This window comes from Madurella fahalii, assembly GCF_045866475.1.
Source record: "Madurella fahalii IFM 68171 DNA, scaffold_5, whole genome shotgun sequence".
NCBI classification, from domain to species: Eukaryota; Fungi; Ascomycota; class Sordariomycetes; order Sordariales; genus Madurella; species Madurella fahalii.
In genome coordinates, this window is record NW_027263975.1 from 4,673,760 (window position 1) to 4,689,472 (window position 15,713).

At 54.1% G+C, this 15,713-nt stretch overlaps 4 protein-coding genes and 1 non-coding gene across 5 annotated transcripts; all 5 read left to right on the forward strand.

The window, feature by feature from the left end:
- Positions 1 to 391: 391 nt before the first annotated feature.
- On the forward strand, positions 392 to 2,344 carry MFIFM68171_09969 (Glucose-methanol-choline oxidoreductase N-terminal domain-containing protein; the record flags this gene model as incomplete). The annotated part of the gene is made up of 2 exons (XM_071065388.1): positions 392 to 572; positions 642 to 2,344. 2 exons carry the CDS (start codon positions 392 to 394, stop codon positions 2,342 to 2,344), a joined length of 1,884 nt encoding a protein of 627 aa, XP_070921489.1.
- A 2,960-nt stretch (positions 2,345 to 5,304) lies between these two features.
- Positions 5,305 to 6,357, forward strand: MFIFM68171_09970 (uncharacterized protein; the record flags this gene model as incomplete). Its single annotated transcript, XM_071065389.1, has 3 exons — positions 5,305 to 5,629; positions 5,687 to 5,849; positions 5,907 to 6,357. 3 exons carry the CDS (start codon positions 5,305 to 5,307, stop codon positions 6,355 to 6,357), a joined length of 939 nt encoding a protein of 312 aa, XP_070921490.1.
- Positions 6,358 to 6,745: 388 nt separating this feature from the next.
- MFIFM68171_t148 lies at positions 6,746 to 6,827 on the forward strand. Its single transcript has one exon. It is a non-coding gene; the product is annotated as a tRNA-Ser (tRNA).
- Positions 6,828 to 8,033: 1,206 nt separating this feature from the next.
- Positions 8,034 to 9,386, forward strand: MFIFM68171_09971 (uncharacterized protein; the record flags this gene model as incomplete). The annotated part of the gene is made up of 4 exons (XM_071065390.1): positions 8,034 to 8,265; positions 8,320 to 8,485; positions 8,544 to 8,884; positions 8,944 to 9,386. The coding sequence occupies 4 exons, from the start codon at positions 8,034 to 8,036 to the stop codon at positions 9,384 to 9,386; spliced, it is 1,182 nt and encodes a 393-aa protein (XP_070921491.1).
- A 4,327-nt stretch (positions 9,387 to 13,713) lies between these two features.
- MFIFM68171_09972 (Infection structure specific protein) lies at positions 13,714 to 14,427 on the forward strand (the record flags this gene model as incomplete). Its single annotated transcript, XM_071065391.1, has 1 exon — positions 13,714 to 14,427. One exon carries the CDS (start codon positions 13,714 to 13,716, stop codon positions 14,425 to 14,427), a length of 714 nt encoding a protein of 237 aa, XP_070921492.1.
- Between the last annotated feature and the right edge of the window lie 1,286 nt (positions 14,428 to 15,713).

Consider the following 15,713-nt stretch of genomic DNA (forward strand, 5'->3'; position numbering starts at 1 on the left):
TTTGGGTACAGCATCTTCCTACTTTTCTGTTTCTGGGTGCATGGCCGTGCCGGGCTATCGCGTCTTGGGTAGCAGCCAACCCTCCCCCATTTCTCCCCCGCTCGTGTCACATCAGCAATGCCAGCACCCTAGAAGGCTCGCAGAGCTATCCAGCCAATCCCGAGCGCACCTTGTTCAAGCCTGTCAGCCCACTGCAACCACCAATCCCTGTGGTCAGATGTGCTAAGCTGAAGCTTGACCAGATGTGGGTTGGAATGACTTCACGATGCGCCAGTTCGTCGAGCTTTCCTCAACCACCATTCCCGTTCAGGACACAACCATGAATATAAAGGTCGTGTTCCGCCCCGCAATCCCTTTTCGCCTCAATCGCAAACTCTACTGAGTAGCAAAGATGAGAGGGCTCGGGGTTTCGCTATTGACCTTCTACTTGGCCTGCCATCTCGATGCCACCCCCGCTGTGGCAACACCGGCGCAAAATGATCCCCTTGATGGCGGTACCTACGACTATATCGTGGTGGGCGCGGGCGTTTCGGGCCTCGTCGTTGCCAACCGACTAACCGAAAATCCCAACAGTAAGCCTAACGAGTTTCCGAGTCGTGTCACTGGCCTGGGGTGCTGACCTGCTTGGTTCTGTGCTACAGCGACCGTCCTTGTCATTGAAAGAGGCTATTTCGATGACAAACCAGAGGCCATTGTGCCGTGGTATGCGAATGGATTGGACACAAGCGTCATGATCAGACCGCGATCTGCTCCTAACCTGAAGCTGAACAACTCTACATACTTGGTCGCGGTTGCTGCTGTGGTAGGTGGCGGTTCGGTGGTCAACGGCATGGGTTTCATTCGTGGGAGCAAAGCCGACTACGACGCCTGGGAGGAACTCGGCAACCCTGGTTGGGGCTGGGACAGCCTGTTGCCGTACTTCCGCAAGAGTACTACCTTCGATCCCCCTTCCCCGGAGGTCGCAGCCCGCTGGAATATTACCTGGGACCCGTCGGTGTATGGAAATGGGCCAGTGCACGTTCACATCTCCAACTTCCAGTATCCCGACGTTGAAGTCGTCTGGGACGCTCTCCGGAACCAGCCTGGGCTCCCCTTGCTACCCAGCACGAACGCCGGCTACGGCCCGGGTGCGTCCTGGTCGCCGTTGAGCATTGATGCGCGCACCATGACGCGCACGACTGCGCGATCAGCATATTACGATCCTGTCAATGCTACGCGGTCCAACTTGCGTCTCATAACTGGTCAGACCGCGATAAAGATCCTATTTGGCCATGGCAGGCCGTTGACCGCAAAGGGCGTTCGGATCGTCTCGCGCCTCGACAGCGCAGTACGCAACGTCTACGCCAGGAAGGAGGTGATCCTCGCCGCAGGCGCAATCCAGACGCCGCAGCTCCTTCAGGCGAGCGGGATTGGTCCCGCAGCTGTGCTCAGAGCCGTCGGCGTCGAGGTCAAAAAGGACTTGGCCTCGGTGGGCGCAAACCTGCAGGACCACCCTACCACGTTCCTGCTCTTCAGCCTGTCGAATCAATCCTTTCCCAACCCAGACACCATTGCCAACAATGCCACCTACAACGCCACCGTCTGGGCGGAATATCTTGCGAACAAGACCGGGCCTATCTCCACGGGCAATGGCAACACTATAGCCTGCTGGTCCCTCTCCCATCTCAACTCCTCCGCGGCCGCCTCATCCCTAGCCGCTCGTCTCCTCGCCCAAGATGCCCGCCTCTACCTCCCCGAGATCTACCGAACCTCCCCATCCCTCCTGCGAGGCTTCCTCGCCCAGCGAGCTGTCCTCGCGAACCGCTTCACCTCGTCCGACTCCTCCATCGCCTGCCAGCCCCTCTCCGGCAACGGCGCATCCCCGGCTATCCTGCTGAAGCCTCTCTCCCGGGGGTCCGTCACGCTCAACGCCAGCGACCCGCTCGGCGGCCTGCCGGTGGTGCAGTACAACACGCTGCAGAACCCGCTCGACGGCGAGAACGTCGTCTCGATCGTGCGGCGCGCGAGACGGCTCTGGGCAGGCCCGGAGATGGGGCGGCTGGGGCCGAGCGAGATCTCGCCGGGCCCGCAGCACCAGAGCGACGCGGAGATCTTGGAGGCGCTGACGGGCAATCCGAGCGCGTTCTGGCCCTCCCTGGCGCACCCGTCCGGGACGTGCGCCATGATGCCCGAGCGGCTGGGGGGCTGCGTGGACGCGGACCTGAGGGTGTACGGCGTCGAGGGTTTGAGGGTGGTGGATGCCAGCGTTATGCCGTTGATTGTGGGGACCGCGTTGCAGGCGACGGTGTATGCGGTGGCGGAAAAGGCGGCGGATCTGATCAAGGCGAGAGCGGATGAAGCATGACGATCGTATGAAAGCCGGGGACGGGTGGACTGAGGTAGCAAATGCGGGACTAGACAGAGAAAATGACTCGACCAAGCTATCTGTATATATCTACCTTGAACGTTTACATGACGGAAGAAAAGGAAAGAAAATATTGCAGTCTATCAATCCAAATTACCAGCATAACAAGAGGAGGAGGAAAGTGGCGGTGGGGACAAACGAGAAAAGAGAGGGTAGTACAAATACGAATTGTTTTATCAATTTAGGTACAACATGACAAGGAGAAAAGCCCACCGAAAAAAGGAATAAAATAGGCATCGTTGTGCCTGATGCTTATCGACTTCTGATAGATGAGATAGGGTAGGTCCATCCGCCACCCATACACTAGCCATGCTATGGAAGTATACGTCACGAGGCGGCCCAGTGCGGAGCCGAGTTCCGTTCGTGCATCTTCCCCTGCGAGACACACAAGTCAGCAACATGGTCCCTTTGGACAAGATTCTCGAAGCAATGCGAAGTACCTCTTTTCACTTTCTTCTGGTGATCTATGCGGAGTTTGCAAACGCTACTGGCACCGAACGACACGGAAGTTTTAGTCCTGAAACCATCCAAGGCCGCGGCTTGCGTGGTGGTTTTCAACACTGCTGGCAGGGCTTCTGGAGCGAAGAAAAACATCAATGTAAAAGCGGCGGCCACAGCAGTACTGCATATCGTGCTAACACTGGCCGTGGTGACTTCGTTCTTCGTCTTGACGGCTTTCCGGTGCACCCTATGATCGTAGCCGGCATCGACCTGGATGTGCTGGGCCGATATTCCCTGAAGACGAACAAGGAGTTCAAGAATATCACCTGCAAACGGCTCTGTATGTAGATAGTCGGTGTTAGAATCATCATCGAACGATGATTGTGATAAGTATGGGGAGGGCACTAACGGATGTCATCATCACGACTGCAGATGGACTCGAGGGTTCCTATTGCGGTGGTGCAATCCTGGTCATACTGCTTCTTGATGATCTGATGTCAGGCATTACCGACCCCTGGCTTGCGGGAGTGGAGGATTGTAGTTTGTCCAATCCGTCGACAGCCCAAGATACCATATTTCCAAGTCAACACAAGCAGCAAGTTGGAACGACGCGGTGGCGTGACGGTGTGTTACCTCTCTTGTAGCTCCGTCGTAGTCACCCACTGGATCCCGGCGAGACAGCGAGCAACGAGGCTGGAGCACCTCAAAAATACATTATATGATCCATGTTAGCGAGTCGGCTAAAGGAGACTGTAGCGCTGGCGGGCCCTTACCTGGTGCTGAAGATCGAGAGCATGGAGTTGTCTAGGACAACTCGAATTGGACTGTGGACCAGTTGGAAAGAGAGGCTCTTCGTGATGGCGCCCTTAATAAGACTTTGAGCCAGATGCAGTCTCTCGTCTGAGTGCTCGGAGTCATCGGCGACCGGAGTTTGGGCGATTGGGAAGATATTGATGGCTCGTAGAGACCCCCCGAAAAGTGTATTGAACTCCTCATTGGATCGCGCGAGCTGTTCCAGACTTCTCCACAAATTGATCGTGACCAGTTGCTGCTTGACACCGTGTTGGGTTGCGGAGTGCGTTTCGGACGAGATTAGATTGACCTGAGTGCCGCGCGCCTTTGTCAGTGACATGAATCCTGTTGTGGTAATATAGGTAAAAGACGAACGTCCGCATTCAATCGAGAAACTGAAAAACAGGACGCGGGCAAGGGAGTTGATGGGAACGAGTTACCTACCTGAACTGGCCATCTCCGAGCCAGACCGGTCAGCTCAAGTTTGACGAAAGCTGGCCGCCATGCAGGCATGTTCCCAAACTTGGCCGTAGGCAACGATTGGGAATCCTGGCGGAAGAACTACCACAGCTTCTCATTGCCGTTCCATGGTTGGTCCGCATCGGAGTCTAGCTAATACTGAAGCCGGAGAGTGAAACTGTTGCGCATCGTGTGAATAGAAGACGAAAATACTTGTTGCTTAGACGACTCGGAAATTAATACGAACTGCTGCAAACTGGAATGGTTCTGGCAGATTTCATGTCTCGAAACCCCTCGGATCATATGCTCAATATATACCAACTACCCTGATGAAGATGGATCCATGCCCACAAACATCCGTACACCGACCAACTGGTCGGTCGCATCCAATAGACATGTAAGTTGATCCCTCTGCCAAAATCCCCGGTTTCAGAGCAAAACGTCCCGGTGAGGCACGTACAAAGACGGGCAACCCAACCTGAGGCAGCGAGCCCCACGAAGTCTTGTTAGGGGGTGTTGTCAGTTTCGGGCGTTCAGGACCACTTGCCCTTTCCCGGAAGGCGCCGAGCTAATTAGTAAATCCATAGTTTGAAATTAATGTACGCATTGAAACAAACGTGGGACCTTGCTGGATTCTCCTTGGACTCATTCGGTGCAGCAGAAACAACCTCAGACCCAGCCAGCACCCCATCCGCCATATATTAACGGCAGAGGTTTGGTGTTAGGAGATTGGGGCTGTTTGCATTCCTTCTCTCTCTCTCTCTCTCTCTCGCCCGGAGGATGACAGACTAATGAGGTAATCCAGTCATTTGTGCGAGGAACCGTGGCTGCTTTTCCTGGAACGAACTCATCCCTTGGGCTGCTGTGTGTGACCCAATCATGGGCTCTGGCAGATCCACCGGCCGGTCTTTTCCCACTCTCGCAACCTGCAGCTACCCGTGACGGGACCGGGTTTTACGCACCGGAGAGCAAACGGAAGGATGGTGCAGGGCTTAACGTACCCACCACAAAGACGCTCCAGCTGAGTCAAAGGCCCAGCTACCTTTCATGGCCCAAATAAGCACGAGCAGAACGGTGTCTTTGAAGCAAATAAACAGAGTGCCGGTCCTTTGTGACCGCTTCCCACGGGCTCCGCATCTGCAAACAAAATGTCCCGTCCACCGTAACAGCTTTCTCCAGGAACCACAGCCGGACCGTCATCCAACAAAATGGGAGACAGCGCATCGTGGCTTACGGATATGGAAGACAGCGACGTCGAAGAAGTGGAACAGCCATTCGATCCTCCGGGCTTGGTGGGCATCGGGAACGATCGAACCGCTGGTCCGCTCCAGGGCTTCCCACGAACTATCGTGGATGCTCTCTTTGAAGGTTTCAACAAACCCGCTCCCATCGCTGAGGTCTCCGACCTTGTTGTATCCTCCTGCATCTCGATGTACCAACGGCGTGCCACCGTGTGCATGCGCGAAACGCATCGCATCCAGAATGAGCTCAAGCAGGAGCTGGCGACGTTGGAATTAGCTCCAGTTATATTGTGTATGTTCTGCCCCATTCGCGGCCCATTCCTTTCAGGAGCCAGCTGACATAAACGAGTGGTGAGAAATCATGGAAGAGGAAAGATCAAGAAACTCGACGACCTCTTCCTTCAGCAGCAGAAGCTCCTTGAGGACTTGTACCATCTGGAAGGGGCCCTAGAACTTATGTGGGAAAGGAAAACCAAGAAGTTGTCGAGCAATTATGGCGTGACCTCGTTGCTGTAAATTGTCTCAACGAGGTGTAGAAGTATTTTTACTTTGCTAATTGGCAGTGCCAGGGCGGCCATCTTCTTAGGTCTGTTTGTCACGGCACCGAGCGAACTCGCCAGAAACACCAGTCTCGGCGCACTCCCCTGGAAGCTAGCGTTCACCGGTGTTACGTCGCCTCTGACCGCCATGATTATCATTTCCGTCTTCAAGACCCTCCTCCCGCTCGGCATCAGGCTCTACTCCCCTGTGGTCTGCGGCATCATCATAAAGGCAAGAGCCGAAATTCTCCAAGAGGCAGACCTTGGGGCTCTATCGTCCGCAAGATACAGGTTTTTGGAATGGGCAACTCTTTGCACTGTCGATTTCTCTGACAAGACACCGACATCGACGCCAGATATCGTTGAGCGCACATGGCCGCGTTTGATGTCGATTCTGGGCGTCCGTCGGCACTTGGTCCGATCGGTGAGTGCGGTCTGGGGGTTGATGTGGCCGCGAGGTATAGCGGGGAGAGAACACTGAACACTGAACACCGACGGATGTTGCCCTGCTAGGTGCAAGCGGGCTGTTGCGTTTTTCTTTTCTTTTCCGAAGAGTCAGGTATCTAGAAGCGAGCCATAATTAGACGAGTTAAGACTGGGGACCTACTGGCGAGCCATGAGATGTGCAGTCCCCGCCGTGTTGGGCAAGTCACGGCCGGGGCGATCATCGACTCGATATCGCTGGCAGGTATAGGAAAGACACGATTCACCACGAGAAGGGATGTCGGGTATGACAACGGGACTCGAGCATGGGTTAGCACAGCGTTCCATTCTCAAGCAAGCGGCGCGACAAAACATATCAGGGTTGGACAGCATCAATGCATAATTACATGAAACTTGAACACTTTATGCACAATTACATAACTTGGGGCGTGGTGGCAGAGTGGTCTAATGCGCAAGACTAGAAATCTTGTTCCTTCGGGAGCGTCTGTTCGAATCAGGCCCACGTCGTTCTTCTTTTTGTCCGTCCTAACTGAGCTTGGCGCGGCTTCCGCAGCTTTTTGCGCTCGGGCATTCCGACGTTACATTGCGGCTGCGGCCTTGGTGTTGTTGGCGGGATTTGTAATCGACCCTGTTCGCGCATCATACAGTGTAATCAGAAACAGCTAGCTCCACTATTCATTTAACGCTAGCAATATACGGAAGCCTTGTTCTGGCTGTGGCACATTATCTGCGTTGAGATCGGGTTGTGGTAGCAATGCACCACGACAGTACGTCCTGGTGCGGCTTGGGTAATGTATATGACACGAGCGGATCTTAATTCGTACGGCGATAGGGCTGTGGGCTGATTTGCGAGGTAATTAATGCAAAAGTCCGATCTGAGGCACGGGACGCATGTTCAATTCAGCTCCAGAACCAGGAAGGATTCTTTTGTGGGGGTGGTGGGCACCGGCCCACATCATCGTCTCACATCAGTACCGATTTTCTTTTTCCTTCGCGCGCTCTCTCTCTCTCTCTCTCTCTTTTTTTTTTTCTTTTTTCTTTTGGTCCCTTGCACTTTCAGTCGTCATTTGAGACTGCGTTGTAAAAGCGGTATGAGGAGAATAAAATAATTGTAAGTAGTGAATACGAAAAGAACGCAGGAAAAAAAAATAAGAAAAAGGCGAGGGGGGGCCTGTCATCAGCGGGCAGAAAATGGTCCGCGCAGGATGCCGTCGGGGATTGAGGCATGGGGTCTCAGGCTGAACCGCTGAAATGGGTTGCTGCAGCGCCAAGCTTTGGCGCCTGGAGCCATCATCTTTATCTGAACAGAAGAGCAGCGAGCAGCGCAGAAGGGAGGGTTCTCGGGGTCTGGCCGGGTTTTGTGACATTTCACAGAACCCGCCGCGTTGTCGCATGCTTCGACCGGCCGACCGACGCATATGGCGAGCGAGAGCAAATGGAGCCCTTGCTCTTGCGCAACAAGCCGCATTCGTTAGCGCTCGGGTGGTGGCCCCAATGGTCACCAAGCTTTTGGCTTGGCATGCCGAAATACGGCATGGTGGGCGCAGTGAAGCTGGGGTATGGGGACTGGACCAAGCCAGGGTCGAAGGCTGAGCAAAAACACAGCATGAGCCGCGGATTCCCCCCCGAACGTTTTCGTGACTGCCGTTTTCCGAAGCTCCTTCTTTTCCTCCGCCATCCCACGACAACCGACAGCCCGCCGTCAGTCCCAGCATGGCCTCCTTGAGCCTCCGCTGGCTGGTCGCCGCCGCCGCATGGCTGCCCGCCGTGTTGGCCCAACTCGAGCGTGAGCACCCGAAGCCGTGGGCCGGCGCCATCCAGACACCGGCCCCCAAGCACGAGGCCGACATCAACCTAGCTCCTATCCTCACGGGCCGGCCAGCTGCCAGAAACGTTCTGCAAAAGCGCGACACAAACACGTGCGGCTACGTTAACGGGGACACCGGTCAGTGGCCCTTCCCGACTGCTTGACCATGAAGCCTTTCTGACCGCATTACAGCATCTGCATATGTTTGTGCGGCAGACGAGGCCGTGTGCCTCTACAACGACGAGGCCTCGGCCGTGGGATGCTGCTTGCCGACCGGGTGCAACATCTACACGGCCTGTCTGGATTACGTGTCGTCCGATGCGACTTCGACTCTCAACATGGACAGGACGCGGTACTGGTATGGCTGATGCACCGGACAAGAAGAACTGGGCCAGGGTCACGCTGACTTGTATCAGTTCCAACTCGGATTATCCGTCCTGTGCCGCCCTGGCCTACGCCGATGGCTCATGGTCGGGCTACACCATCCCCACATGCGACTCGGTGGCGACGACATACAACTTCCGCATGACAACGTCTGGCGGTGGCGGCGACGATTTCTTCGGGGACAGCACCAGCGCCATCACCTCTTCGACGCCGCCGCCATCATCCAGCTCGGCGACCAGCAGCAGTAGTCAGGGGTTTGGGGGGGACAGCAACTCCCCCGCTACCGAATCTCCGGACTTGAGCCGGGCCCCCGCCTCCGAGGGACAGTCCGCTCCTGTGGGAGCTATTGTTGGCGGAGTTGTCGGTGGGGTTGGTGAGTACTATCTGTCTCAGAAATTTGCCTTATCACTAGATGAGCTCACAGTTTCCTAGCCGTCATAGCTCTAATCGCCCTCGGCGCTTTTTTCCTTCTCAAGAAGAAGAACCGAGGCCAGCCTTCCCCGCCCCCAATGCCGCCAGTGAATCCCGCATATCCGAACCAGATGCTGCCGCCCGGTATGGAGGGCATGCAGGGCGCCGGTGGCGGCTTTGGGCCCGTTGACGCCCACTATAGCATGGTCAAGCCCCCGATGGCGACGACCATGAACCCGATGCAGGGAACCCCGGTGCAACCCCCGGCAAGTCCCATGACCTTGTCGTCCAGCAGCCCGCCTCCAATTTACCACTCCTCCATGCCGCCCATGGCCACGCAGCAGCCCATGCCGGCTACCGCTACCTCGCAGGTCCCGACCTACGCCCCTTATCAGCCGCCTCCGAACAACATGGTCGAGTTATCGACACAACGGGGCGACGGGCAGCTGCATGAGCTCTCCTAATACTAGAGTTCCGGTCTGGCGGGTGTGTCTTTAGTTAGAGCGATTAGGCATGGGCTTTTCCCTGGGCTGAGGTGTTCGTAGTTATGGTGTTTGCCTTCGGCACCTGCATGGAATATAATAGGGCAATTTAGGGCAAGGAGGTACGCGGATATTTAGACTGAGTTGCACTAATGAGGTTTGGTTGCCTTGTTTTGCATGGCTGGCTAACTAAAGGTGGCTATCTCGCCGGAAATACATACCCGGTGCTTTCATTTTCGGCTTCTTTATCTCACCGTTTTGGCGACTGTACGGTTCTCCAAGGTGCTGTCCTTGAGCTGGTGGGCCGAAGGTACCAAGTGCATGTATTTCGCAGTGCAAACCTTCTCAGGGCTATTACTAACCCTTCAGGTAAAGCATGAGCCAAGCAAGCCGAATTGAATACGCGTGCTGTACAGCCGAGGCCTCCATCTCAGTTGTATCCAACCGTTCGCCAATATGCCTCGCCATAGCCTCGCATGCAGTATGTATCTTTCATATCAACCCCTCTCTCCTTCGTCTCATGCTCATGCCTCTTCTCCCTCAACCGCAACCTGGCCCCAAGCATCCTTAGATCCAAACCCTTCGACTTCAACACCACCTGTAACCCTGCATTCTGGTTGATCATCCACAGTGCATCCCCCTGAGGCAAAGGGCGGTTCCGGATGAGACCTCCGGCCAATGCTTCGTGCGGAGTCGATGAGAATGTGCGCCGATGGGAGATCTAGAGTCATATCTTGTGAACGGCAAGGCTGCGTGTGGTCAATTCTAACTTTGGACGGACTCGCCCGGGCACGGTTCGTCTCACGCGCATACGCTTGCTCCCAGAGCAAACACACTGGGAGAAGCTCATGCACGCCCTTTGGGCGTTCTCTTACGCAAGCTGATTTAGAAGAAACCTCAGTAATCCCTTCGGGACTGCCTTGGAAACCATATATGTCTCGCTAGGCAGGACGGACGGCCGCCGAAACCGCCCGATTCTAGCAACGGCGGCATGATTGAGAAGCAGCCCGCGGGTCAGCGCAGTGCTATGAAGCCGTTGTTCGAGGTCCGCGGAGAAGGCCTTCGCGACTTGGTGCCGTTAATTATTAGTTGAAACGGCAGGAGCTTGATTTCTACAGCTTGCATCGTTATTGCTGTGCTCAGACCTTCCCCCTCCACGTCCTCTCTACAGCTCTGCTTCTGAACTTAGATAAGTAGCGAGGGGAAACAAATGGCGTTCGAATGCGAAAAAGTCACCTCGATGCTACTGCGTAGTCTACTCTGCCGCGCCCTGAACCGGAGTCGGGATTTCCGAAAACCATCATTTAGTCCGAGTCGTTATCCTGTACTTCTTCCCGATCTCGCGGTCAACGAAGCCTTCTGAGGCCTGGTAAAGCCGGAACTCCACCCCTTCTGAGCGAGATCTTCGAATCCTCTTATAACTGTGTCTTAGATTCTGGCTCGACTGATAAATCAAAGTGTACGTAACGTTAGCTCCCTACCTTCGACTACAAATACCAACCAAGCTCCCATTATAACCAAGTGCGGCTGTGGAGCATTTCAATGCTAATGCGGTCCATGAAAATCTCAATTCCAGGAACATCTCGGTTCCAGGATGCGCGCAGAGCCAGGCCGGAGGATGATACAATCTTGGCTGCAGGATCTGATGGATCTATACTCTCAACTATTTTGTTCGGAACGACACTCGTTCTTCAATCCGGACAACGACGACGTTCTGCCTGTGCGTCATAACGTAGTAGGCATCATGGTTCTCACTCGCTCGGTTGTTGAAGAATTGCGTTCGATCGACCTTCCGAATCTGAGACGTCACAGAGGGCACCGTGAGCTCTGTAAAGGTTGCTTGTCTTGATGCAAACGCCCAGTTATATTTCGAAGGCTAGCCCCTTGCGCAGTCTGCCGTTGATTGTTGGGTACGGAAGGGATGTCTCTTCGACTATTATAATCATACTAAAGTGCGTGACAATTTTCATCTAGATGAGATATGGCATTGCCAGCCCGATATTGTACAAGTCACTATGGGTTAGGTTCTGAAGAACTGCGCACTAGCCGACGGCTCTGCCGGAACCGAGAAGCCAATACCGCCAAATTCGTGCGTACAGTCTCGTTTGCCACCACAGGCCCGCGATACGAGGAGTTTTCGGAGGGTTTACTGACCTGTATACTCGCCGGCGTCAAGTAGCTCGCGGTCGTGTCGAGATAATTATCCGAAAGACACTATCCAGGTTCTTTCCACCAGTTCTATCTCGAGTCAGTTAAATGAAAACGGAATGCACCTAACGAGCGATCTGCGTTATTGGGCCGAAATAGACAAGATTCTCTTCATCAGCCGTGGGGGCAGGCTGGCGAGGTTGATGGGTTTGGGTAAGCCTTGGAGAGTTGAAGGAGCTCGTTGTTTTGCGTTGGGTAACTGTAAGCGCGCTGTTTAAAGGATCTTGAAACAAATTATACCCGGGCACTCATGCCGGACGGCGGCATATTCATGCCGTAGACTTGACCTGCTCCTTTGAAGACGATTGAAATAAGCTGGCGAATTCAATACACAAGGCCTCAGCCAACCAACCCCGGACTAAAACGTCCACCGCGAAGGTTTGGCAGGCGTTTCAGAAACCGAATCACGTGTGAACACTTCTCTCGGACTACTTTATTTGCCATGGTGATCATCTTTATAAAGCAACCTGCCACCGTCGCTTACTTACTACATCCAGTTTCCCGTGGTTCCGGTTTAAGTTATGGGCGAGTCTTAGACACTCGATGACCATGTTTGGGCTCTGGATTTGCTTGCTTCGAGTTAGCGCCCGCAGTCGACTGTCGATGCTACCATAGCTTCGTCTTGTTACCGAGATTTTCACCGCGGGCAAGACTACCACAATCCTTCGGTAAGGTATTTAAGCAAAGATCACATTCGTGCCCTGATCTCTTACCGTCCGAAGTTCTGGGTCGCCGTTCTCCACATGTTTTGTGGCATGAACCGCGCTTTGTGTCCTGCTGGCTCAGGTGAAGTCCCTGCGCAGTACAAGGGCCCGGGCGGACGGCTGCTTTGTTGACCTCCAAAGAGTTTGCGATACATAGAGACAACAACGCCGTTAGAGAAACCACATCTAGGAGAGGTGAAATTTTGAGCCCGCTCTCTAACAGGGATATCAGAGCTTGCGGCGCCCACTGTCCTGGTGGATTGCTCGGGATTTTCGAAGACATTATCATCCCCATTTCCCGGAATGTGGCGGATTTTCGTGCTCAACGCGCGCATCCAAACTTGTAACGATCAGTTAAACCCGGCGGGGACCACAATGACGCTACAGGCACCAATCCAGATGTCAGACATTAATTATATTGAGCACTCCCTTCACCAAGCTACTCACCCTAACGAGCTGGAATGCCACTGCGGTTAGGCTCTCTCTTCAACCTCCCCCATCCTGCCAAGTGTATCAGACACTGCTCTTTCTGAGGAAATACGGACGGTGTGTGCATTTCGGCTCTTGTGGGGCGGCCTAAATCCTCCTCCCAAGAAGTGCCGGGCCATGCGGTGCCTTGGCAGCAGCTAGACTAAGTAAGGTATGTACCTGTAATTATCCCAAGAGGCGGGGGCGAGCATACCGTCTAAATGGTGTTATGCAACTTCCAGGTAATGGAGCCCCTCGATCTCAACATCGAATGTGCCAGTCCGCCCGATTTCCCTTGCACATCTCCACCGGGGTCCGAACTACTATTCTTTGGATTCACTGTTGCTGAGGAGGGCGATGTTCACCGCGAGTAATGTCACAGGCCGAAGCTGTAACCTGGGCTGCTGCGCCGTTCCGACGTACTTTGGGATGTCTTGGTGGCGGCTGGTTCGCGGGGTGGGTTGAGGCTTGTTCTTTGGCCCCTGCTTGGACTGAGCGTGTCGGGATGTACGGTCCCTGTGTTCAAACTTCCGGTTGGCCACTTCCGCCATCCACGCCCCAATTTTAAACTAATAGAAATCCTCCCGGAGACCTATGCGCACGACAGGCAATAGCCTCGACTGTTGTACGGTAACAACGAGGAGCTCAGCCCCCTTCTACCGCTAGGCATAACACAACTGAGCCAATAGTACCAGGGTAGAATCTACCAATTCTTGCTGAAATAATCATCTTATAGCCAGCAGCGTTACAGTGAGCTTTCCCGGGCCCCTATTCATTAGGTACGCTGGGAATCCATCAGTACCTTGCATATTGAAGCCTCCGGTCACACGCTCACTTTTCTGTATATTTTAGCTAGCACTTAAATCACATCTGGATCTCCTAGGTTTTCGATTATAACGGCCATAGTCCCAACAAACGCATCCGATACCATGCATTCACATGTTGTCATCCCGCTTCTTGTGGGCGTGTCTCTTGCTCTAGCCAATCCGGCACCAATGATCACGGCGGTACCCGGCCATGCTTTCAAACCCAGGCAGGCCACGGTTACTGCGTCCTCCACATCCCTTTCCGAGTTGGATGACTGTGCCAGCAGCTTTGACGCCTTCATCTCGGCCAGACCCACCCAAGCGCCCCCGCTTAGCGAATACCTACAGTCGAGCTTCTCCTCTGCCCAAGCGAGCGCGTCGTCATCGTCGTGGTCAGACTCCGTGAATATTGACAACGACTGCAGCGAGAACTTTGAGTGGCGCACAACATTTGCTCCGCCGGCGTCGATAGCATCGGACTACACGAGCTTCACTAATGCGTGGACTAGCTGGGCGGTGAGCGCTCAGTCTGAAGCGAAGAGTTTGGCGAGTAAATGTGCGGACGAGGGTATAATCCCCGCCAACGTGCTGCTGGCTGTCATGACGAATGTGGAGGCTTGTAAAACGGCTCTGAGTGTGGCTTATGGGTTGATCAACGCGGCAGAGCTGACGACTACCGACTCGCCGCAGTCCACACAGGGAGACTCTGGGCAAAATGGAAACGGGGGACTGACGACTACTACATCTACCGGTGCGGCTGCGGAGTCTAGGGAGACTGGCTACGTTGCTGCTGCCATGGCGGCGGCTGGGGTCATAGGAATTATGGGACTTGCTTAAAACATTCGTCATTAGACTAGAAAACAGGCAACGTGGGAAGAGGATTGGGCAGGGCGCGTTAACATTTCTTCGTCTTACAAATATGCGTCGCTCATCCTAGTAGTAGTAGTACCATCCATCCCTCTTCATCTCAGCCGATAGCTTTGCTGTCATGTCCGCCCAGCACAGCTTCCCTCAACCCTGTCCATATATTCAGCTGCGCTGAAAGCTGCGCCGCCTCATCCCAATGGATAATCGGCTGCTTAGTTATGTGAGAAGAAGGCTAGAGAGCAGTTGCAGGAATATATGTGGGATGTATTACACTTCAAGTAAATAAGCAGTGGTAGGAGCACTCCCGGCGGGACAACATCTGCCCTGGGGACCTGAGTGATGTTGATCCTGTGTGAGGAAGAACAATAGGATGGAAAATCGCTATTTCTTCAGGGAACAGCGTTACTTATGGCTCTGATTCAGTTGAGATTCTGATGAGTCGCACCGTCCGCAATAGAGAAGGAGTGCGTACAGAAATGTGGCCCAGTATACTAGAAACACAATGCTGATGTCGTCGACGAGCGCTGGCCCCCGGAAGTTTGCACGCTGGGAAGGGAATGGGCGCAATGACAGCACAGTGGGTTGCTTAGCATGGGGATAGAATCACCATAGGAGAGAAAGGAAGAACCGCTCTGCGATTCGTGCGATCTACCCACTCCACCGAATCCTGGGCATTTGCCAATGAGCACTCTAAGTGCCCAGAGCCAGAGTCAACCCCTCTTCCTCAACGACACAATCCACACCATCAACTTCTTTACTACTGGGTACATGCTTGCCTCTACGTGTGATTTTGTATCAACCCTTTGGGATAAAACGGTTTACGAGTAATAATTAATTATAAATCTCAATCACCACCTATTGCCTCCATGGACTTACTCCCTCTACTTCTCTCTTGTCTTCAGGGATGAAATGGAAGCTACCAAGTACCTAGGAGTTCGGTACCTGCGGATCGACACTATCTGCATCATCCAGGACTCTGAGGAAGACTGGCTGCGTTAAGCGCCAACCATGGCGAAGGTGTACGAGAATTCATACTGCAATCTGGCGGTGGTAGCGTAGCTCGTGTTGAAGTTGCCGTAAGTGGCGACTCTGTTTTAGAAAGTAGGCATCTAGGGGAAATATTAATGACAGCGAGCTCTTCAGCCGTGGGTGGGTGCTGCAGGAATACGTCCTGGCCCCCCGAGTCCTCTACTTCACCGACCAAGAGATGTATTAGGAATGCCTGGACTGCCGCGTATGCGAGACTTTTCCGTCGG